The 24184-nt window shown below is 39.3% G+C and overlaps 1 protein-coding gene across 21 annotated transcripts in view; it reads left to right on the top strand.

Annotated features, from left to right (window-relative positions):
- SCEL (sciellin) overlaps nt 1–24184 on the top strand; it is a 167499-nt gene that overhangs the window by 64044 nt on the left and 79271 nt on the right. For 18 of the 21 annotated variants that reach the window (XM_055244604.2, XM_063618737.1, XM_063618739.1 and 15 more), the window contains exons 2-7: nt 11151–11212; nt 11892–12009; nt 15059–15118; nt 19327–19395; nt 23176–23244; nt 23792–23830. In XM_055244604.2, coding sequence (XP_055100579.1) covers nt 11170–11212; nt 11892–12009; nt 15059–15118; nt 19327–19395; nt 23176–23244; nt 23792–23830 — 398 coding nt within the window. In that variant the 5' untranslated portion in view covers nt 11151–11169. Of the gene's footprint in view, nt 1–11150; nt 11213–11891; nt 12010–15058; nt 15119–19326; nt 19396–23175; nt 23245–23791; nt 23831–24184 lie in introns of those variants that run through there. The other 3 variants (XM_055244606.2, XM_063618742.1, XM_055244611.2) reach the window with 2 other exon arrangements.

Here is a 24184-nt window from a genome sequence, read left to right as displayed (position 1 = left end):
TGAACCCTGGAGGTGGAGCTTGCAGTGAGCCGAGACTGCGCCACTGCACTGCAGCTTGGGCCACAGAGCGAGACTCCGTCTCAAAAAAAAAAAAAAAAAAAAAAAATATATATATATATATATATGAAGCTTGATGAATTGATTGAAAGATTTTGGGGTAGTTAAAATATCCAAATGTCACTCTATGTAGATCTCATGATACTTTGGTAAAATGATCAAAGAAAGTCTGCTCCAATTCTTCTCTGTTGAGCTCCACCATGCATCTCTATTGTTGCCATCTTTATGTCCATGAGTACCCGAAGTTTAGTTCCCACTTATAAGGGGAAACAGTTGGTATTTGGTTTTCTGTTTCTGCATTAATTCGCTTAGGATAATGACCTCCAGCTGCATCCATGTTGCTGCAAAGAACATGATTTCGTTCTTCTTTTATTCACCACTTTTTAGTCGAGTAAATTTGTTCCTGTTGACTCCTGTTTGTTTCCCGGGCTTCTGAGATAGGTTCTCTTGCGTCAGGCTGATTTGAGTTTGAATCCCAACTGGGCGATTCACTAGTTATGTAACCTTAGGCAAACTACCCATCTTGAGACTCCTTCCAGAAAAAAAATCTGCCTACATTTCGACCACTGCCCACATTTCCAACTCCTGCTCTATCCTTCCACAAGAAGACTCTGACTTCACTGAAACCATTCATCATTAAGTTTCATTTAAAGAACAAGTATAACAATAGTAACAACCTAAAGGCATGTAAGGCTTAAATGAGACAACACCTATAAAATATAAGCTCAAAATAGTTATTATTATTGTAGGACCCCAAATCTCAGCAGTCAGAATTGAAGTCCTTGTTTTTTTCTCTTTTCTTCCATCATCCTTTATTTTGTTAATTTACTTTCTGCTGCACATTTTTTTTTTCTTTTCTGCCTTATTTCTCCTATTCTCTTTCCTTTATGAGCCCTTTTTTAACCAATTTTAGTTTCTTTGTTTGCACAATCTTTCTTAAGAGAAAGTTAGCAAGGAGTGGTAAAGACTTCATGAGGTAAGCCAAGAGGCATTACGTCCTTGGGTGGGAAGGGAAGAGTGAGATTTTTAAAGTCTTTATGCTGAGAGAACCCAAAAGATGATGAAGATTCTAGCTGAGCTGGGAACTGGCCCAAGAAATTCTTGGCACTGGGACAGGAAGAGTTGGGACTGAGATCAGGCTGGGGGACTGAAGTGAAAGTTGGCTCAGGGAATTCTTGGCATTGGGACAAGAGGAGCTGGGGCTCAGATTGGGCTGGTGGGAGAAGTGGCAATTGGGTCACCTAATGGACCTAAATGCTCCCAGAGGAAGTGCTGTTATTAGAGATAGAAAATACTGAAGGAAATTGAGTAAGGGCATGGGGAGATGAGGAGAAGCTGAAAAGAAGACAAATGTAAGAAATAGGAGATGCTGATAGTTTCAAATGCATACAAAAAGAGCTACGAAAGTTTATTGATTTCATGATTCAGAACTTTAGCTGAGTGATTTCATGTAAAACCTAAAGACAAATGTCCTTGGACAGAAGCAGTAGGCAGCAGATAAAAACTAGCTCTTTCTGGTGTTTGGCCACAAAGAGGAAATGAAAAATGGGCCAATAATTGAAAATATTTTTCCCTCTCTCCTCATAGACTTTGACGTTATGATTTCACATCATAATTTTCAACACATGCATTCAGTGCTTCATAGGTAAAGGTTTTTCTACTTCCCAGCGTAAGAGAGACAGCGTTCACACATCTTTTCTCATAATATTACACTTCTAAAACACAGTTGCTGGTGTCTGTAATCAGTAGGCATATGTACTGGCAACAGCCTTTTAAGAAGCCAAGATTAGAGTTTCATCTTTTTTGTGAGAAGCTAAAAACTTAATTGGAATGAAACTGAAATGTGGCACTTAGAAATAAATCCAATTAGCTGAACCGAGGCTACGAAAGTGTCAATATGTGGGTGTTGAGTAGATTTGAAGCTCAGGATAACCTCAGTACCTGAAATAAGTAATTCCTTTAAAGAATTACAAAACAATAAGATTTGGCTGCATTCATTTTTCTAACACTGCCAGTTTGAGAGACTAGTAATCTCTAATCCATTCCACAAAAGGGCATTTTTAACAAGGATATTATTCACAGAAACATATATTGTTGAACTGTTTCTAACAAGAAATATCCATGTATATATAAAGTACTGTTTTATATCCTGGGGAAGATGGAAAGAGCACTACTGCAGTAAAATGTCTGCGGAAGTAGAGGTTGATGAGACAGGAATGTTTACACCTTAGAGGCTTTAAATGGAAGCTTCTAGAAATGGCTCTGGGACCACCCAATGAGGTGGCATGAGGAGATGATTTGGGTGACATGGACAATGGGTCCTAAGGGAAGAAGAGAGCAGCGAGGCTGGAAGAGGCTGTGTGAAAGATGTAGGAGAGATGCCAAAAGGGAAAGAAAAACAGACTCAAGAGCAGACTTTCTCTGGCTTGGGCCATCTGGCAGAGGCCTCCACTGATTTGGCAACTTGCATCTTTGATAAGAAAAATTTAATTTCCCGCAATATTACTCATTTATATTTCAGAAGAAAAACCCAGCATCCTTATGAAACTATTATCACCTGTAAATAGAGTACATTATAGTATCCTTTCTCAGTTAGCTTGATCAATGGCCAGCACTGGACTACGAGAGAGAATGAAACATTATCAAGCTATCTAGTATGAGCCAGATTCAGGGAAGGAGTCCAGTCAGGAACCGTGTCAGGCCACTTCTGGCTGCAGTGTGGTCATCGGGGAGTGAGTTTTGAGGCTGAGCTCTCAGGAAATGTTGGGGCAGCCATTCATTCCTGCTGTTCCTCTCACCTGCTCTCCCATGATCATCAATCATCTGGGACTCCAGGCATTTCTCTGAGTGCCTGCTATGGGTCATATCACATGGCACTTTGAGTTACATGTAGTATCACTTACTGAAAAGAGCTCTGGTGTTGCAGTCACACAGACCTAACTGCAGTTTCTGATTCTTCCTCTGTGTACTTTGGGCAGGTTATTTAACCTCTCTGAGGTTTGGGATCCCATAATTATAGATAATAGTACTGACCTGGAAGGATTAAATAAGATAATGTGCATAAAATATGTGGTACAGCAGGTGGTACTTGGTAGGGGCTTAACAAGTGACCCTTCTTGCTAGGAACATTGAACACATATGTTTTGTTGATAAAAGAATCACACATATCTTTTGTAGACTCCTGTCAACTTTTGGACCTTCTGTTTGCTGCACGATGGCTTAGTGACATGGAGGAAGAGCATTAGGCTTGAGTAACAACAACAAAAAAAAAAAAAAAGGAAAAGAAATCTCTTAAACAAATGAGGTGGTTTATTTTTCTCTTGGAAGAAAAAGTTCAGAGATAGATAATACAGGGCTATTGTGGCAACTCTATGACACTGCCAAGGAAGCGGGTCCCTTCTAACTTCCTGCTCTGCTATTTTTCGTGTGTGAATTTAGTCCCCATGATTGCCCACAATCCCTAAGGTCCAAGAGGACTGCTCCTCCCTCCTGCAAGCCACCTTAGTTTCAGAAGAGAGTGGGGGAGCACAAAAGGACATATTCTTCCCAGGGACTTCTACTTCAATCGTAATAGTCAGAACTACAAATGTGTTTACTGCTAGCTTCAGAGAGCCTGAGAAATGTGGCTTTAGATATCAGTAAGAAAGAAGGGGAGAATGGATATCAGATATGCAATCATTGTCTGCCATGAGTCCCTACTTGGAAATCTCCAGATCATCATGACTGGACCTTTCCTTATTGTCCTTTCCCATTGGAGCATACTGCACCCAGCCCCCCAAAAATTTAAGATAAATCTTAAACATTTTAAAAAATGTGAGTAACATTTGTAATTTAAAAGAGAGAGGCATGGCATTCTGGAGGAATTCTTAAAACAAAATTTAGATTTACCCCGAAATCTATAGTAATGATTACTAACTGTTTTAAGAATGAAAATTCTTTTTTAAAAATAAAAAAATTCATGATGTTTCACATATAAGACTAATTATATTTTCAGTAATTTACTTGTTGACAAAAAGGTATGATGGATTTGGTATAAAAATGCTTTGATGCTGAGTGCAGAAGGATTTGCAAGCAGACCCTTTGCAATTAACTCAGTGCCACTGCCCTCCATCCCTCACTCCCTCGTCCTCTGCCCATCTGGAGGTTTGTACCCAGGGTTAGGTACCATTCTAGGATGGCTGAGGTCTTGATCAACTCTCAGATCATCAGAAATTCCTGCAAAGAGCTGTGTAGAGGAAAACAGGTATCTCTTCATCATTTTATGTTTAGGGATAGCTCCAATCAGACCCAACATTCTGCCATAGGGTCTGATATTTTTATGCCTTTGTTAGCTAGGTATTCTCCAGAAGGCCTGGTTAAATGAGAACAAGTGAAATAAGACATTTGAACAAGCTCATGGACCTTACCCTCTTTCTCTCTGTTAATGACTAGCCTCAGGTATCCTATAAACACCCCTACTGGCTTTATCCCAGAACCTCTGGGATCCTCCCTAGGAACAGTTTCCAGTAAACACACTTTCTTTCCCTGGGACATCCCAGTTGCCTCTTCCTTAATATATAGATCTCTGGCCAAAACCCCAGATGGTTGCTGCGTTTTAAATTTTCTTTGGTATTCTACCCATATCCCACCTCAGTCTTCCTCTGACCTAGGCTTTTGCTGCCCCTTTAGGGTCTGCTAGGTAGGGAGAAAAGTTCAAACAGTAATAATACTTTATATGATTTTATATGAATTTATAATTTACAAAGCATTATCTCATTTAATTTCCATAACAACCTTTTAAGATTGCTATAACTTCCTCTTTGCATAGGCAGAAGCAGAGACTTGGTCCAAGTAGCTAATGAGCGACGAAGCTGGAACACACACAATCTGGGGCTTTCTAGCCCAAGGGCTGTCAACCATTTTTCCTCCATGCCACTGCTAACACATTAAGATGTCTCCTGTTCAGGCATATTTTACTTCAGATTGGCTAGTAGACAGAAAGATCCTGAGGCAAGGAGGGTCAGATAGATTTTGATGGTTTGAGGGAGATGGAAAGTTCTGGAGCATAAAGGGAAGCTAAGGATAAGATCTAATGTGGAAAAGAAGGGTGTTGACATTAAGATGGGCAGGAAGTCTGTATAAATATCAGCGTGCATCTTTAACTCTCTGATATGGTTTGGCTCTGTGTCCCCACCCAAATCTCACCTTGAGTTGTAAGAATCCTCACATGTCATGGGAGGGACCTGGTGGGAGGTAATTTAATCATGGGGGCAGGATTTTTCCCATTCTGTTCTCACGATAGTGAATAAATCTCATGAGATCTGATGGCTTTATGAAGGGCAGTTCCCCTGCACATGCTGTCTTGCCTGCCCACACGTAAGATGTGACTTTGCTTGTCATTTGCCTTCTGCCATCATTGTGAGGTCTCCCCAGACATGTGGAACTGTGATCCAATTAAACCTCTTTCCTTTATAAATTACCCAGTCTTGGGTATGTCTTTATTAGCAACGTGTATAGTTCCATTGTGCATATATACCCTATTTTCGTTATCCATTTGTCTGTTGTTGGACACTTAGGTTGATTCAATATCTTTGTTATTGTGAATAGTGCTGCAATAAACATGTGAGTGCAGGTATCCCTTTAATATACTGATTTCTTTTCCTTGGGATAGATACCTAGCAGTGGGATTGCCAGATCATATGGTAGTTCTACTTTTAGTTTTTTGAGAAATATTCATACTCTTTTCCATAGAGGTTGTACTAATTTATATTCCCACCAACAGTGTATGAGAGTTCTCTTTTCTCTGCATCCTCTCCAGCATCTGTCATTTTTGTCTTTTTAATAATAGTCATTCTAACTGAAGTAAGATGGTATCTCATTTGGTTTCGACTTGCATTTCTTTGATGATTAGTGGTGTTGAGCATTTTACCTCTTAGCCATTTGTATGTCTTTATATATAATATATATTTTAAAATAGCATGTGCTCAATTGAAATAACAGAGAACACACTACCCAATGGTTACATGTTTTGGTAACATGGTAGAACATCACATTCTCCTATTGTCACATAATCTGCTATACCCCATTGTTAGTTCACATAGACATTCTCTTGCCTGTGATTGACTTTATCCTTGCAACTCTCATTCTGCTTTCCTGTACAATAGTGTGACTCTTCAAACCACAAATGGGAACTAGGATCCGATCAGAAGACAGAAAGTTTGAAACTAGGATGTTCCTGAATATGTGTGTTTCTGAATATGTGGCTTCAGTTTGTGAGTTCCACAGAAGCCTAGGCCTGCTTGTCTTTATTGTATAAGTTTAACAGCTGCTTGCATAGTTCAGGGTCAGAGAGCATATTTTCAGGCCACAATGATGAATGATCCATGGGTCACTCAAGACACCAGCTTAACATTTAGGAGTTGATACAGATGCATACCAGGGAGACCTCAATTGTTAGCAGTGTATGGAGGTGCCCATGAGGTTGGGACTGGGATAATCTTGTGAAATGTAATCTGATTCCATTTTATTCTGGCAAAACCACACGGGCCATATAAGAGTGTCTTTTCTGCCTCTCCAACTCAAAGATGGCCTGGCCTGCTGCCAGTTTTTGTTTTTTTTAGTTGAGATATAATTTACATGCCATAAAATTCACTATTTTAAAGTGTAAAATGCAGTGCTTTTTAAAAAATATATTCACAGCTGGGTGTGGTGGCTCACACCTGTAATCCCAGCACTTTGGGAGGCTGAGGCAGGTGGATGGCTTGAGGCCAGGAGTTTGAGAACAGCCTGGCCAACATGGCAAAACTGAGTGTCTACTAAAAATACAAAAATTAGCCAGATGTGGTGGCACACACCTGTAGTCCAAGCTACTCAGGAGGCTGAGGCACGAGAATTGCTTGAACCCAGGAGGCAGAGGTTGCAGTGCGGCAAGATCATGCCACAGCACTACAGACTGGGTGACAGAATGAGACTCTGTCTAATATATATATATATATATATATATATATATATATATATATATTTTATATATTATTATATATATATCTCTGAGGTTGTGCAACCATCACCACTATCTAATTCCAGAGTATTTTAATTTTACCCCAAAAAGAAACCCCATTCCCTTTAGCAGTCACTCTTCATTCACCTCTCCCCTTAACCCCTGGAAAACACTAATCCACTTTCTTTTCTATGGATGTGACTGTTCTGTACATTTCATATCAATGGAATCATACAATGTGTACTCTTCCGTGCCTGGGTTCTTTCATTTCACTTAATGTTTCAAGTTTCATCTACGTTGTGATGAATCAGTATTTTCGTTTCTTTTTATGCTGAGTAATATTCTGTTGCACAGAGATGCCATGCTGTGTATCCGTTCATCCACTGATGGACATTGGGGTTGTTTCTACTTTTTGGCTGTTATGTGCTACCATGACCATTCATGTACAAGTTTTTGTGTGGACATGTTTTTAACCAAAGGAATGTTGGGGAATACACAGAGAAGGCTGTCCTGTGAAGGTTTGTTTGCTGCAGCGGTTCATTGAGAGGCTGCCCTGGTACCAAGCACTTGACCAGAGCTCATGGGACTTCCAAGGAGTGAGATGCTGAGGGCCAGGCAAGCCCCTGCATCCACGTTCCCGCTCTCGCTCTAACACCAGGGCAGCAGCCTAGTCTTTCAGTGACTCCTGATGGGCATTAGTGCTGTTTGCTGAGGAGGGCCTGGCTTGGTTTAGAAGCCTGATGCAGCTTCTTAACACCTTGGACACGCTGCGTCCTCTCTCTGAGCTCCAGTAGTCTCATCTGGGAGTTGGAGGTACCAACAGCCACCCCTCAGAGTTTATATGAAAAATGAGAGACAGTGCCTGGGAGGTCCCCTGTTCAGGGCAGGGGCTCAACCAGTGGATCTTTATTCTATTAGCAATTGCCCTGTGCAGTAGGCCATTTGAAGAGGGCACAGATCAAGGGCAGTGTAGACCAAAGCTCTTTGAATGACTTACCTATTTTGTAACTCTTCAAATCACTTTTTTCATAAGGACTCCATAGTTTGCTCAGGCTGTTATAACAAAATACCACAGACAGGTGACTTAAATAACAGAAAAGCATTGTCTCACAGTTGTGGGGGCTGGGCATCCAAGATCAAGGTATCAGCAGATTTGGATTTCTCCTGAAGCCTCTCTTCTTGGCCTGCAGATGGCCACCTTCTTACTGTGTCCTCACATGGCCTTTCCTCTGCTGTCTCTTTGTGTTTCTAAATTTTCTCTTCTTACAAGGTCACCAGTCAGGTTGAATTAGTGCCCACCCTAAGGGCCTCGTTTTAACTTAATCACCTCTTTAAAGGCCCTATCTCCAAATATAGTCAGCTTCTGAGATACTAGCGGTGGAAACTTCAACATATGAATTTTGGAGGAACGTGACTTCACCAATAACAAGCACCCAGGGAGCACCTACTCTCTCCCAGATGCTGGGAATAGAAGGAAAAGATTTAGGCCTTTCCCACTGGAAACACAGTCTCTTGGGAGGGACAGAAAAATAAGCAGATAATTGTAAAATACTCTTTCTCCATATACCCTGTCTTTTGTCTCACAATTGCATTTACTGTCTCTGCAGATGTATCATTAATTATGCATTCAGCATTTTGACCACCTGAGAATTCCAGTTTAATCAGCTGAGAACTCTCCAGGTCTTTATCGGCTAAGAGGGAAAAAAATATATCAGAGCCCATTTAGAAACAGGAAAGAGGCTAGCCAAAAGTCCTGAGACACACTACCAGACAGAGGCAAAATAGTCACTAGTTGAGCTTTAAGTTTGCCTTTAGGTGTTTCTTTACCTTCATTTTGCCAGAATTTATCTATGCAGCCTCCAAACACAGCCAGCCAGGGGATCCCTGACACTCCCAGTGTGCCCAGCTGCCCAAGTTCAAGTCTGTTCCATCCCGTCCCACATCCAACCATACCTCTCCTATGTCTTTGCTCTCTGCTTGCCAAGGTGATAGAGTATGGAGTTAAAAATTATCATGCACCTACTGTGTGCTGGGCAATAATTAGACACTTTGCATATGTTATCTAGTAATATTTGAACCTCATAATGTTCCTATTTCACCTCATGATACAAATAAGGGACCTGAGCTAATAACATACCTAAGGTGACACAGTCAGTAAACAGCATCACTTAGATGCAGTTCTTTCTAACTCCACTAAGACCTTCAGACTTTCAGCTATTCATGCAGCAAACAGCTGCTGGTCCCTGTGAAGGTAATGGTCATGATGACTACATTGGTTCTTAATCCACATCTTAGGTCACGTTTCCCAGAAGCCGTTTCTGAGAGGCATTTGGGTGCTTGTGACTTATTGAGGTTGTGCTTTCAGGAGAAGGGAGCGAGGCAGGGGGAGGCCGGAGAAGGAAGTGAGCAAGGATGTGCTCTCTGCTGGTTGAGCTACAGCTGGATCCCAGCTCTGATGTGCAAGTCACTGGATAGAAGTGATTCTATCTTGAGGCAAGGGACTGACCTTTTTCATCCCGGGTCAGTCAGCCACCAGCTCCAGGTTGTAGTGAGTGGGGAGGTTGTGCAACCAGTCAGGCCTAACAGTGAAGGGCAAATCCTCAGGGAAGGTGCAGTCATGAGCCTGTAGCTGCCAAGCTTCAGACTGGTGAGGGGCACCTGGTCTGGACACTTACAGCCTCCACCTCTGATCTTCTGCAATGCTACTGACATTCCAAAAAGAGACCCCACGGAAAATAATACCTTGATCCAAAGTAGTGTGTCTTTCCCGCTTCAGGTCCTATGGCAAATTGTTGCAGGAAATACTTTCACATTAGAGGATAGGAGGTGGGGGCTTTTAGAACCCCAAATTATAGCTATAGACAGCGGTCCAATAATACTGCCTTAAGTCCAATAGCATTGATAGTTTAACAAAGTAGTTTTTGTGTACATTATTCATTTGATCATCACAGCAACTTAGGAAGTAGATGGCAGGTTTCAATAGCCTCATTTTGCAGGGAGGTTAAGTGGTTCATTCTCAGACGTTGAATGTGATAAAGATGGACCTAAAACTTGCTTCTGACTTGAGCTTGAATGCCCCTCCTATGTTCCATACACAGTCTGGGTGAGATGGACACTGGAAAGGACATAATACCCCACCTAGGGTGACCAGCCATCCAGGTTTGTCCAGGACTTTTCTGGTTTGAAAACTCAAAGTCCCACTTTCAGGAAGACCCAGGGCTAACTAAGGCACACAAAGGCCCCCAATACATTTATGATCCACAAAAGCATTCTAATTTCTTTCAATCACAAGAAAAATATTGATACAATAATAATATTAATGAAGCCAGCCAGGATTATATTCATACTAACATAGTCATAAGATACAATTTTAAATTTGTGTATGTGTGTATGTCTGTGTGAATAAGATGGGACCCTGAAGGCAAAACTGCCTAGGACCCACAAAGTCATAATTCAGTTCTGGGGAACTGGATCAGTCCTGGGCAGACTGGTGCTGTGGGTTACCTTAACCCCTTAACACCAGAAGAGTAGTTCAGAAACTTTGAGTTTTCCATGTGGCGGTTGCCTAAAATCACCAATGTTTCTCCAAGTCTTTGATTTCCGTGTGCCTGGCTGCTTTCCTTCTAATTACACAGCAGTTTCCTTAGTTTGCTTTGGCTTTTTTCAGGAAGCAGCTGAGGAGACCTTCTTTGGGCATTCACAGTGTGCTGTGGGTTCAGCACCATCTCTCTCTCCCCCTCTTGACTATGACCAGACACTTGTCTAACTCATTTTTCTGTCTCCAGCACCAGGCTCAGTGCCAGGCACACTGTAAGTACTCCATGAGTAATTATTGATTGAATAAATGAATTCACTGATGGCCTGATTCTACCGATTGCTTATGATATAACACTGGAATCACAAAACGCCCTGGCCCTCATTTTCTCCATCTGTAAAATAAATATGTTGGAAGAGATGAACTCTTAGGTTCTTAGGGGCACTTTATGTCATGCATTTGTTATGACAGACCATGTGACTATGTCACTGTCATTGAAAAGTGAATCTCAGTCATGAAACAGTCACTTACAGGTTCTTAGGGTCATTGATGTGCTTTCTCTCTTTCCCATTTTTCTTTTAGGTCCTTACTGGAAGGCAGCATGTCCAATGTTACCTTGAGAAAAATGTCTCCCACAGGAAATGGTAACGTACATGATGTTTCTCTTGCTCAGAAAACTTTAAAATTTTGGAAAAACAACTCACAGATCTGAATTCTTTAATATAGATATTGAATGCTTAGAAACAACAGTCTAATTTAATTAGCATTGCAAAGTTAGGCTTAAGAAAAAGTATACATGTCACAGCTTTTAGTCATGTAATTGGAATTCAATGTTTTTTAATTAATAAAAATATCTTTTTTAAAATATGACCTTCTTTGTGTTTGGCTCTTACAGGATAAAAGAATTAAGTTACTTAGAATCAAATGACCAGGACTTATTGACTATTATAATATATTATAAAAACAGTCTTTTGTGGGCTTCCAAGGTGTATTTCTTATGGGGTAAAATGACCAACCCACTAAATCCTGGCTCGGTTTATCCCAGGCTGGGAGATCTCCTTTCCCAGGAGCTGGATGGGGCCTCATGATTGGCACTGGCAGTTTCAGTTGGCACCTGAGCAGCTTTATACGTTATCTTTGGTGATGGGGTGTGGGATCTGTTCTTTCTTGCCGGGGCATCCTACTTTGAAACAGTACAGGACTTGCCAGCCTAGAAGATTGATGCTGGCCAATCAGATGTGCCTCTCGGGATTTTCAGGTTAACAAGCCCACGCTCAACTCCATACTATTACATCTTCCAGTCTTTCATGTTTCTGTTGATAGAGATGAAGAGCACCATTCAGGGAATCACACGGAAGCAGCAGGATTTTCACGAGGTGAACAAAAGAAGAGCTTTCTTACAGGATAACAGTTGGATAAAGAAACGCCCTGAAGAAGAAAAGTAAGCTGGTGTGGAGTGTGGTGGGTGGATGGAGGGGCAGAGAGGGGCATTCTCTGTTTGGGAAGCTAATGCTCATCTGAAAAGTGAATACTTTTCTCCTGAAACACTTTGTTGCATGGTCTAATTTTTGGTAAGACTTAGTAAGCATAAATAGGTTACACATCAGAGTTTCAAGAATATCTCTGCCATTTTAAATATCCACATACATAAGAGAACGCGAGTCATTACTGAGAGAGAGCCTGGTTATTACCTAGGATAGATGTTTGTGCTTACTTGCTAAACTGAAAAGAAAACATGACTTTCCAGTTTCCGAAAAGGTAACAGTTAATCCATGATCGGACAATTCCTGCTATGTTGATCATGTCAGCTGAAATAAACAAAAATAGTATAATTCCAAATTTAGCATATAAAATTTTGATATGTACAAGAGAAATTTAAAAAATTGCCGACTTATTTTAATGCCATTTACTTCTAGGTACTGGGAAGGTGGGATATATGGTATTACTTTGTAAGTACTTACCACCAATAAAATTTTGTTTGTTTTGAGGATTGCTTCTACTAGCTGAGAGGTTTAAAGATTTGAAAACTATGGCCATAGGCATATAGCCTCATTGGCAATATAGATTTGCAAGAGGTATTTGTCCAGCCCGGATATATATTATGTTATGTGTATATTATAAATTATGTAGACATTTTATGATTTCTTTGTTATTAAGCTTGGTGTTAGATACTTTACATATAAAGCACCACTAATTTTACAATAAAACACAAGGTAGGTGTTATATCTCCTCATTTTACAAAAGAGGAATCTGAGCTCAGAGAAGCTAAGTAACTTGTCTAATGGCACATGGCAATTTAGTGGTAGAGTTTAGATTTTAACATGGCCCATTGTTTTTCTATTACACAAATGTTTCTCACCTAGGGGCAATTTCACCTCCAGAAGACATTTGGCAAGGTTAGGAGACATTTTTGTGGTCAAAATTGGCAAGTCCTTCTGGTATTTAATGCGTAGAGAGCAGGGATGCTGGTAAACATCCTATAAATCACAGGGCAGCTCCCACAACAAAAAATTATCAAACCCAAAGTGTCAATAGTCCTGCAGTTGGGAAATCCTGCATTATAAGATACTTACTCTAAACTATCTACAAACACTGCAGATAATGGTTATTTGAGGGGCATTCTTGTGAATGTTAAATTTAAAATATCTATTAATTTCTGTTATTGAATATTATTATTTCAAGGAAATATATGGGTGTTTAGAGATTTAGAGACTCACACTAACTTTTAGAGTTAGCACTATTGGATGACAATCATCTCCTTCCATGAAACAGCATTTATTGCTTCTGTCAGAGCATTTCCAATTTTCTGTAGTGGTAGTGTCATGTGCAATGTAGACCATACATTTTGGTATGCCAACATTTACACAGACAAGTGAAGATAGAACGTATAAGACAAATCACAGTTGGGAGGAATGGTGCTTTTATGCCAGGCATGCCTCCCCAGGAAAACCCAGGGAAGCCAGTTTGGATGGCACAGGAGCTGCTGAATGAAGGGAAAATTGGCTTTGATGCTTCCCTGATTCCCCCTGGCCCAGTTCTGGGCTGTGTGTTATAATTACGCCTCAGATAAAAACATGCCTGGTATCTGCTCCTCTTTCAAAAATTTCAGTAAGAGATATAGGGGAAGATAGGAAAGTTCTCTTGGGGTCTTTGAGAGTGTATATTTGCTGGCATTGTTTCACTTTTACTGTTCATCTTTCTATTTAATTGTCTACTTCAGTTCTTTTATAGCTTCATTAAAAATGGTACCAGAGGCTGGGAGTGGTGGCTCATACCTGTAATCTCAGAACTTTGGGAGGCCAAGGAGGGCAAGTCACTTGAGGTCAGGAGTTTGAGACCAGCCTGGCCATGAATAAACCCCGTCTCTATTTTAAAAATACAAAAATTAGCCAGGCATGGTGGCAGGCACCTGTAATCCCAGCTACTCGGGAAGCTGAGACAGGAGAATTGCTTGAACCCGGGAGGCAGAGGTTGCAGTGAGCCAAGATATCGCACCACTGCACTCCAGCCTGGGCGACAGAGCAAGACTCCGTCTAAAAAAAAAAAAAAAAAAAAGTACCAGAGTGTTGAGTAATGTTAGTGGAGCATAACCAGGAAAAATGTGGTATTTCAGGTTTGGTTGGGTTGACACAAAATAGGTTCAGGTACTTTCTGCCTTGGCTCAAATCCAAAGGCTTCACTACATGTTTTGACATTTCCTGAAAGGGCTGTACTTTCAGTTCCACTGTACAAAATAAGAATGATATTACTTTGAGATTTTACATATGAAGTTCGATTGCAGGGTTGACCAGTAAGAAAAGCAATAGTTTAGAATGAAAAGATCTGGGTCCTAGACCCACCTCTGTTACTTGCTAACCTTGTGGTCTTAGGAAAGCCACAAAGTCCCCAATCAATTTTCTCATCTGTGAACTGGATATGACAGTGTCTTCCCTGCCTAATTCATAGGATTATTTTAACGACTAACTAGAGCAAACTGTATTCTCATGGTTCAAAAGTAGGCTAGGTCTCCTGTGAATTATTAATCTCCTTAACCACAAATATTGGTACTGAGTTTCCCACATTTTATGAAGGAGAACTGTCAAGTCCACCAACATATTCAGACATAATGGGCTTACTTAAACTTAAACAGAATTTGTGGAAAGCTTTTGTATTTGACTTCATGCCAAAAAGGACTCTACTAATACATATAAAGTAAATGGCCTATATTCCCACAGTCTGATAAAACACAACACAACACTCATTCATTGTTGAATCATGTGGAAACCTCATGGAATAAAAGATCATTTGTACAGACAAACTTGTTTCTTTTCTCATGCTCTTTCAAGTGGTGACTGGTTAAAATAAATACATAATTTTGTGTTCTCACAACTGAAATAAAATGAATTAACCTTGCCAAAAATTGGGAGCTCACCAGCATGTCTCTCTCATTTAGTGCTTAGCCAATATTGTGGTAACTTTCTATGTGACATACTTTTGTTCTTTCTTTGCAGAGATGAAAATTACGGTAGGGTGGTGCTCAACCGACATAATTCCCATGATGCATTGGACAGGTGGGTGTTCAGACATGTTACATCATGAGCAGAAACACAAAGATGGTAGTTTTCAGAGAAGACTTGTCCAAGACAGCTGAATATTTGCAGCATGCCTTGGGCTTTCCCCGATGTTCTGGGCATGTGAAGGAGAATCTGTGATATCATCAGAGGTTTCCACAAGGAAACTCTGCCTCTCCAGAACCATGACTTGAGGCAGAACATAACCAACCCTCTGTGCATCCCACTGAGGTGGTCCTCCTGACAGGCAGGGAAAGGACTCTCATAGAAACACGATCATATCAGGCCGGGTGCCATGACTCATGCCTGTAATCCCAATGCTTTGGGAGGCCAAAGTGGGAGGATCACCTAAGCCTAGGAGTTTGAGACCAGCCTGGGTAACATGGCAAAACCCTGTCTCAAAAAAAAAAAAAATTTAATTAGCTAGGTGTGATGGTGCGCACCTGTTTTCCCAGCTACTCCAGGGGCTGAGGTGGGAGGATTGCCTGAGCTTGGGACATTGAGGCTGCAGTGGGCAGTGATGCTCCATTGTACTCCAGCCTGGGTGATGGAAGAAGACCCTGTTTCTCAAACAAACAAACAACAACAGCAACATGACCAGATTAGATATCTCTGAACCTTAGGGAAAGGAATCCTAAAACACAGAAATAACAACTCCAGAGTTCACTTGCTTTATGGGACAGTACCTTTCTTTTTGGAAACTCCTGGGCTAGTGGGAAAACATGGACTGATCTTCAGTGGCAAATAGACCGATCAAAGCAAATTAGTAGAAAAATTAGTAGAAAAATTAAGACAAAAATATATATATATATTTTATATATATATATATTAATTTTTCTACTAATTTTTCTACTAATTTGCTTTGATCAGTCTATTTGCCACTGAGGATCAGTCCATATTTATATATATAAAGACAAAAATATATATATATATATTTTTGTCTTAATTTTTCTACTAATTTTTCTACTAATTTGCTTTGATCAGTCTATTTGCCACTGAGGATCAGTCCATGTTTATATATATAAAGACAATATATATTTCCACAAATAATCTCGGATTGATAAAAATAGAGAATATTCTTACTAAAACACAGTTGTACTCACATCCATACAAACAACCACACTCATCAGAAGAACCTAATTATCAGACACAGGTTTTATCTGGTCTAGTAGCTTGTGTCTGTTTGTCATTAAAATGTAATTAGAAAGGGAATGTGAATGTCTTCTATGGTGTGGATCTTAAAAAGTTAAGCAGACACTTGGGACAGGTCTATTTTGGAAACTTTTGTTTATGAATTTCTCTCAACCCTTTTAAACTTTTTCATAATTTTGACCTGTTTTAAGGGTGCTGAGCTTATAACCCTCTACACAGAGTTGCCATTTCATTTTCCTGATGCCAGTTTTAGTTCATCTGATTTACTGTTCTGTGATCTGGCAGACTCTCTGCCGAGGCCCTGTCCTTAGTCTTTATGGTTTCAAAGATCATAGCCTGGTTCTCAGCTGGCTCTGATCTCACCAACAAAGGAGAGGCTCATCATTTGAGTCCAGCCACCAGTGGAAATTGCTGCCTCTATGTTATTCACCTTTCTCTGGAACGATTAAAGAACACAGATACTTATGTTTTTTAAGTGTGAAATACGCTTCATATTCTTAATGTATATACAATGTGTTTTAGGTTAACAAGAGCTTAATGCCTTTCATGCTTATTTCATAGTTTAAGTTGTATTGGTTTCCTGAACTCTTCCTCGTGGTGGCCAGTGTTGTGGCTAAAGTAGAATTATCAGTCTTTTAAGGAACAAAAATCTGTAAGCCCTAGACATTTCCCCCTTGACCTGTAACTAACATCACAGAATCAATTTCCCTAAAAGAGTAGGGCAGATTGTTTTTCTCCTGATACTTGCTCAGAGGGTGTCACTTGTCATTTTTCTGCTCTGCAGAGGCTGTCTTTACCTTGATGCCCACTCAACAGCCACTTTGGAGCACCTGCTATGTGCCAGCATTGTGCCAGGTGCCAGGAATACAAAGATGCATAGAACATAATCTTTGACCTTAAAATATCCACAAATGAAAATACTAAAGTTTGTCATGGAAAGTGCTATAGTAGAGGTGTGTGAGTGCACTATGGGAATAGAAAAGAAGGGAGACTAACTCTGCCTGAATAATCAGAGACCTCACTGAGGAAGTGGTCTTTGGTGTTGGCGATGTTGCTTGAAGGATTATGAGGAAAAATTTCCCAAATGGGCAAGGCTGGCTGGTGGGCATGGAGCAAGGAAAGAAGCACTTCCAGCAGAGATGACAATGTGTGCAGAGAGCTGGCATGAGTGGGGTCTGAAAATAAAGGAAAATAAATAATATACTGTCATCACCGTAGATAATACCTTCATATTATCCACAATTGGAAAGTTTGACTGTGTACATGTTCTGGTAGATCATTTAAACATGTCAAATAAGGATGATAGCCAAATAGCACCTGTAGGAGGCCTCCTGTGCATCAGTAGCTGTGTTAAGAGCTGCAAACAAAACAAAGTCCTTGCTTCCACAGAACTTGCATCCTAGTTGAAAGTGAGGGAGGGGAGAGAATGAAAATAACATGTTGAAACATGTCTTATTGTGATAAGCAGTAGGAAGACAACGGCCACCTAGAGACATAGTGATGGTGTCCGGGGAGGGGCTGTTTTCTGGAAGGGGTGAGATGGCCCTCCAGCACCTGCTTGCATTTACACATTACACACGATGGTGAACCACACCATGATTTCACTCTGGGGTTGTATTAAACATTGGGGGAGTTACATTTGGCATTTTTCTTCACTGTTTTTCTTGCCTTAACTGATACTGTTCCCTCTACGTCTATTCGAAAATGTTCACATATATTTCCCCTCCCAGGCCCAGCTCAAACTGCACTTCATTCCATAAAGCCTTCTCTGGTTTGTATACCTAGAAATCAGCTTTCTCAGCTTAGAACTTCCTTACACCTTACCTAAACCTCTTTTATGGCACTCACTACTTTCTGCCTTTGGATTTACATACTTGATTTGTCCGTCTTGCTCTGTGTAGATAGCAGCTATAGTTATTTTATTCTAGACTTCCTTATATTTGTCAGTACAACAGTGTTGATTAATATAGCAAATGTTACTTTCTCCACTACTAATATAGCAAATATACTTTTTGCACTATTCCTAGCACTTTTTATTTTGAGTACATCCAAATAGCTGCTTAGTGAAAATATGCCACATCGAGTTTAAAATTAAATCTTTAGTATCTAGTCTTAGTACTTATTCTAATGCAATACTTTGGATATGATGGCTTTAAATGATACTTGGAAATACAAACACAATAAATAATGGAGAATTCTCCAAAGAGCTTGCTTGCTTTATATCATGGGGTTATATGAGGCATTAAACAGGCTTTTTTAAATGTTTGATCAATCTGATCAAGATCTTTCCTTTGCTTCCATGATCACGATTCCTTCTACTGAGTCTTCTATTCTCTTTTCTATTATTTTCTAAATCCCCCCCCATTTTTGCTCATCTGTCTTGCTCTCCTCTCTTTGCCCTTGTCTCTCCTCTTCTTCTTCGTATCACTTTTGTCTCTTCCTCTTTTCCTCCTATCCTTCCTTTTTCTCACTTCCCACTTTCTTCTTTTCATTTTCCCCAGCTTTTCCTGTTTCCTTTCTTTCCTTTCTTTCCTGTCTTTCCCCCTCCTTCTGCCTGTAAGTTCCCTTCTTTTAACCCTGTCCACGGTGCTGAATATTAAGCAAAGCATTTATGGATTTAGTCCATGGTGCTGGTTTATGGCACTTCTAAAACTCTGCAAACAAAATATAGTTGAGTATAAAAGATTGAGTTCCTATTACTAATAGGAACATGTAGAAATAAACAACATTGACAAGAGTGCATATTAGTTATTAACCATTTTGAGTGTTATGTTGTTTGTTGTATGATTTATGTATCCTTATCCCTAATTTGAATATGTTACATTGTTGTTAGAAATAATTGAAGCCAGAGAAGAATCTTTTATTAGCATAGGATATTGGATTTTCCATAATTTATTCTATCCAAGTTGGAAGATTTGGGTACTCCAAATCTATCTTTCCTTGGTAACATGTACATTTCCTACTGAAATAGGTCAAAATATTGCCATATGTATGATAGGTTTTATCAACTTTTTTTGTGCTTGATTTGTTTTTTTTGGTAATTATTTTTGCTACAGGAAAGTAAATGAGAGAAATGTGCCAAAAGCTACAATTAGTCGGTATAGTTCTGATGACACTTTGGACAGGTAAGGTGCTTTTGAACCATGCAAGTGGAATGCATAACATATTAAATTCCTTTTCTTATAAAGTTATGAAGTATTTAAAAGTTTACCAAAATAGGGTTTGAATTGCTGGTATTTTATTCCCAGGGATGGAGGCCTCTAAGAATTGAATTACCTTCTTCAAATCTGACTAAATCTTGGCTAGATGTATTTCTAAAATCTTGCTAATAGTAGATTGATATGAAAAATTCTTAGAGAAACTGATTTGAGTACAGCTAGGGTGGGTACTGTGTGGAATCTGTTAGTTCAATTTAAAATGAAGAAGACAGGTTTTTTTTGTGAATATGTGTAATCCTTGTTCCAACATTTGGTCCTTCCACACTGATGGTAGAAAAACATCAGTCCATGCAACTGCTTTATGGAGACACTGTAAATTTTAATAATACAATAGTTTCAATCCACTCCAGGACAGAGACGTTAGCTCTTTACTTTCTTTTAGAAAGTGAAAATACTCTTTTGACACTGGAGTCTCCATAGGGCTGATAGAATGAGTCCAACATGTATGCCTGCTGTTAGTTCCTTCTTACATGGGGGGAAGGGCTCATCTCTACAGGGAAAATAAGACAACTTCTATTCAGGTTGAAGTATAAATGCCACAAATCACATTTTTAGTTTAGGTTCGGTAGAGACGCTTAGTAAGCATAAGTAAAGGACAAAGTTAGCATCTTTAATAGGAGTCCTTTGGACTCCTATTAAATAGGCACCATGAATACCCAAAGCCAGTGCTAGTTGTGTTTACTCCCTGCAGCTAAAGATGTGCTGCAGTTGTAGGCAAAAATGGCACCTACTGGGTTTTAAGCAAATACGTGGTAACTTACAGCATCCAATAGATTCTAAACTCAGACTATGCCAGTGTTGATTAATGTAGCAAATGTATATACCTTCTGCACTATTCCTAGGCTTTCAAGTCAGTCACCCTAATAGAGAACAATCAATGCTGGTATCCTAAAGAGTTGGTCTTTCTCTTTTAAAAATTATCATCCTTGTCAAAAATGAGTTTCTAGTAGATGTACAAGATCTCATCTCCACAGTGATGCATAGAGAAGAGGTAGATAAAATACCTCTGTCCATTCATCCTGGTCTTGCAGATGGTTAATTGAAGAAGGAAACCCTATTTCTAGGAATGAATTTTAAAGTGAGATAATTGAGCCTCAAGTAAGGTGGAAGACCTAAGCTTTTGTAGGCTGTGTGTCTGAACGTTTATGTCAGGCCAGCCGAGATACAGCCTAGGAATGTGGGAAATAGACTTGACCTCACAGGCAATGTAGTTAGGTCATTCTCAGCCTTAGCTATAAATTAGAACCACTGAGGGGGCTCTTAAACTTTATTGATGCCTTGGTCCTACTACCCCTCACTCCCCAAATTCTGATTTAATTAGCCTGAGGCGGAACTCAAGCATTTTTTTTTCAGGCTTATAGAGTAATTCTTATGTGCAGCTGAGATTCAGAACCACCAATATAGCTCAAGCCCTTCATTTTTTACCCTCGAAAGCAGGCCCGGAGATTACATGATCTATTTACACACTTTAGTGGTATGTTTGGGAAAAGTATCCTGGCAGCTCATTCCCAAGGCACTAAATGTGGAAATAGATTTGAGGAAGAGAACACAGGGGTTAGTAAAGAAAGGCAAGTCCTGTTGGCAGGAGCCGAACTTCTGTAATACAGACCACTCCAAAATGTAAGACATGAAATAATTTTAGGAGGAAGATGATCAAATATATCTGGTATGTGTGCATTTGCATTTTAATAATGATGCACTTATTTTAATGAATATGAGAAAAGTACTGAGTTTACATTTGAAAAGTTCCCTTTAAAATATACTTACGTGTGTAAAATGTGAGGTGTGCAAAAGAAACATAAATAAATGTGTATGTAGCATGCAGAGATAGTGGGTTATAACTAATTTGGAAAACCTAGGCTAGGAGGCCATCTAGTGCTCCATTGTGAAAGTATAACTTTTCCTTTGGCTGTTCTGATCATGTTGCAAATTACATTGTTTGGTATTTCAAGTCTCCAAGAACAATTTTTATTAAAACAACCTATTTCATATCACAAGTTGACAGAAATTTAATTTCCACGGTAAATACAAAATTAATCTCCCCCAGCAATAAGAAATCAACATACTTATTGGAATGGCGGTTTAGAGTTCTCTCCATTACCATTGATAGACTTACCCCTGGGTAGCATGAAAGAGGCTATGAGAGGTGAAGAATAAAGACTAAAAGAAGGTCTGTTAACCTAATATATGAGTTTTGGGAACAATCATACTACAGAATCGAATATATGACATTGGATCCCAGTGAACGATTTGGGAGATAGACTACTTTCTACTTGTGTTGCCAAGAGAAAGCCACACAATGACTCTGAGACTCCATTTATTTATCTGTAAAATGAAAATCTTTATACCTACCTTGTAGGGTGTTCTGGAGAGTAGATAAAACACGTCAAATGACCAGCAACAAGTAGTAGGTATGAGACAAGGAAAGAAGGAACAGGGGCCGAAGTTATGAGATCCCACCATTGGCATATAATGATAACCTTCCTTATTTGTGCTTTCTGACTCAAGAAGCATATGAACACACCTTTTCTAGATCTGTGAGATTAGAATGATTAAAATCTCTAATGATCATTTGGACTTACTACATGTATTAGTCAAAGTAAACTAATTTGTCAAGGTAGAGTAACTTTTTAACAAGTCTGCTTCCTCTCTTCCAAATCAAGATGGTTTAACACACTGTAAGGTACTGCTTGACACATCAGAGTCCAATGTGATTTGCTGGAGTCCATGAAGTGACTCAGGGACCTAAGTTCTTTCCATATTTTAATGCTGCCATATTTATGTTGCCATGCGTACCAAAGCCATAGTAGAAGGGGGAAGAAAGAACGCGGAAGATCACCAGGAGGTTTTACAATGGGTCTGAAAGTGGCAGATAACATGTCTGCCCACACTCTTTAGTCTAGAGCTCAATCACATGGCCCCGACTTAATTGCAATGAAGGTTGGAAAATGTGGTCTCCTTCATTGCTCAGAAAGAAAAGAAAATGTGTTTTGCAAACACATAATATTGTTTATGCCACAAACCATTAAAAAAAAAACAAGTATTTCATTGACGCCTTTTACGGACATAGGAAGTACTGTCATTGACAAGATATATCATTAGACAATAATGAAAATGAAAACAGTTAATGAGTTAAATGCTCTATGAGTCAGAAAGACAAACAGGCAAAAGGCATAACACTTTTAAAATTTCAGGCTGGGTGCGGTGGCTCACACCTGTAATCTCAGCACTTTAGGAGGTGGAGGCGGGTGGGTTACCTGAGGTCAGGAGTTCGAGACCAGTGTGGCCAACATGGTGAAACTTCTTCTCTACTAAAAATACAAAAATTAACTGGGTGTAGGGGTGCATGCCTGTAGTTCCAGCTACTCAGGAGGCTGAGGCAGTAGAATAGCTTGAACTCTGCAGGCGGAGGTTGCAGTGAGCTGAGATCACGCTACTGCACTTTAACCTGGGCAACAGAGCAAGACTCTGTCAAAATTTCAAACTATATTAAGACAACCTTATAAGTAGATTTTGTCATAAGTAGTTTCTTTTTATTTAAAAATTTTCTAAAATGTAACACTTGAAAAATAGTTCTCTTTACTATAGAAAGACTATGTTGTTAAGCTATTCTAGCATGAAAATGGTCTGAAAGGAGTTTGATAATTTAAATGTTTATCCAGACTTTTGTCTTGTTTCTTTATAAAGGATCTCAGACAGAAATGATGCTGCTAAAACATATAAGGCCAATACCTTGGATAACCAACTAACCAATAGGTACCAGTATCTACTAACTATGGGAAAGGCTCAAGTATAATATTTTTCCAAGTGTTACCTATGTACTTGCAATTCTTCAATCCTACTTGATATCTTTCTGTAAATTCTTAGTCTCTATCATTACTCCTGTGCATGGCTAGAATAAAACCTTGTTGTTTAGCTTAAAAATCAAGAGCACTTGCAGCTCCAAATCACCATTCTTACCACATTTATGTTTCTGTTTAAGTTGTCCTGGTGGCAAAATTATAAAATAGGTGCAAATGCAAATTTTACATTATTATTGTTAAGGAAAATTACTGAACCCAACAAATAAAAATATTGGGCTTAAAAGATACTAAATTTTCAGAAGAAAAATAATTCTTTGGAATCTAGTACAAGAGACAAAATCATGAAATCATCTTATGAAATTTATTAAAATATGATGCTTTCTATTTCTTTCTCTCACCAATGTCTAACTTTTAATAACTCTAAATTTAAGAATAATTCCAAATAGATGCAAATGTTCATTCTTCATTGTTCAAACTTTGCTTTCTTTCTCTCTTACCAGGAGCATGTCCATGTTTAGATCACCGGAAGTAACAAAGCTGTATGTATTCTTTCTAATTGTAGTATATTTCTTTTTATGTGTTCAAGAAAACCAGGGAAAACCACTTCAGGCCAATTTTATTGGAATACAGCCATGCCCCTATTGCTCTGGCAGAGTTGAGTAGTAGAAGACAATACCAAAATGGTCTGCAAAGGTTCAAATGTGACTATCTGGACTTTTGCAGAAAAAAAGATTGCCAATCATTACTCTAACCAAACACCAAAGCTTAGGTCATCCTTTCTTTCTTCTTCTTTATTAAAATCTAGACTCCTCATTTTTTCCCCTACAGGACTTTTCTTCCCTCTACTCCCACAATAATTAACCCTTCCTCTACACCTCACTTCCTTCCCCACC

Source organism: Symphalangus syndactylus, chromosome 15 (genome assembly GCF_028878055.3).
Source record: "Symphalangus syndactylus isolate Jambi chromosome 15, NHGRI_mSymSyn1-v2.1_pri, whole genome shotgun sequence".
NCBI lineage: Eukaryota > Metazoa > Chordata > Mammalia > Primates > Hylobatidae > Symphalangus > Symphalangus syndactylus.
This window is presented reverse-complemented; position numbering and strand designations above follow the sequence as displayed.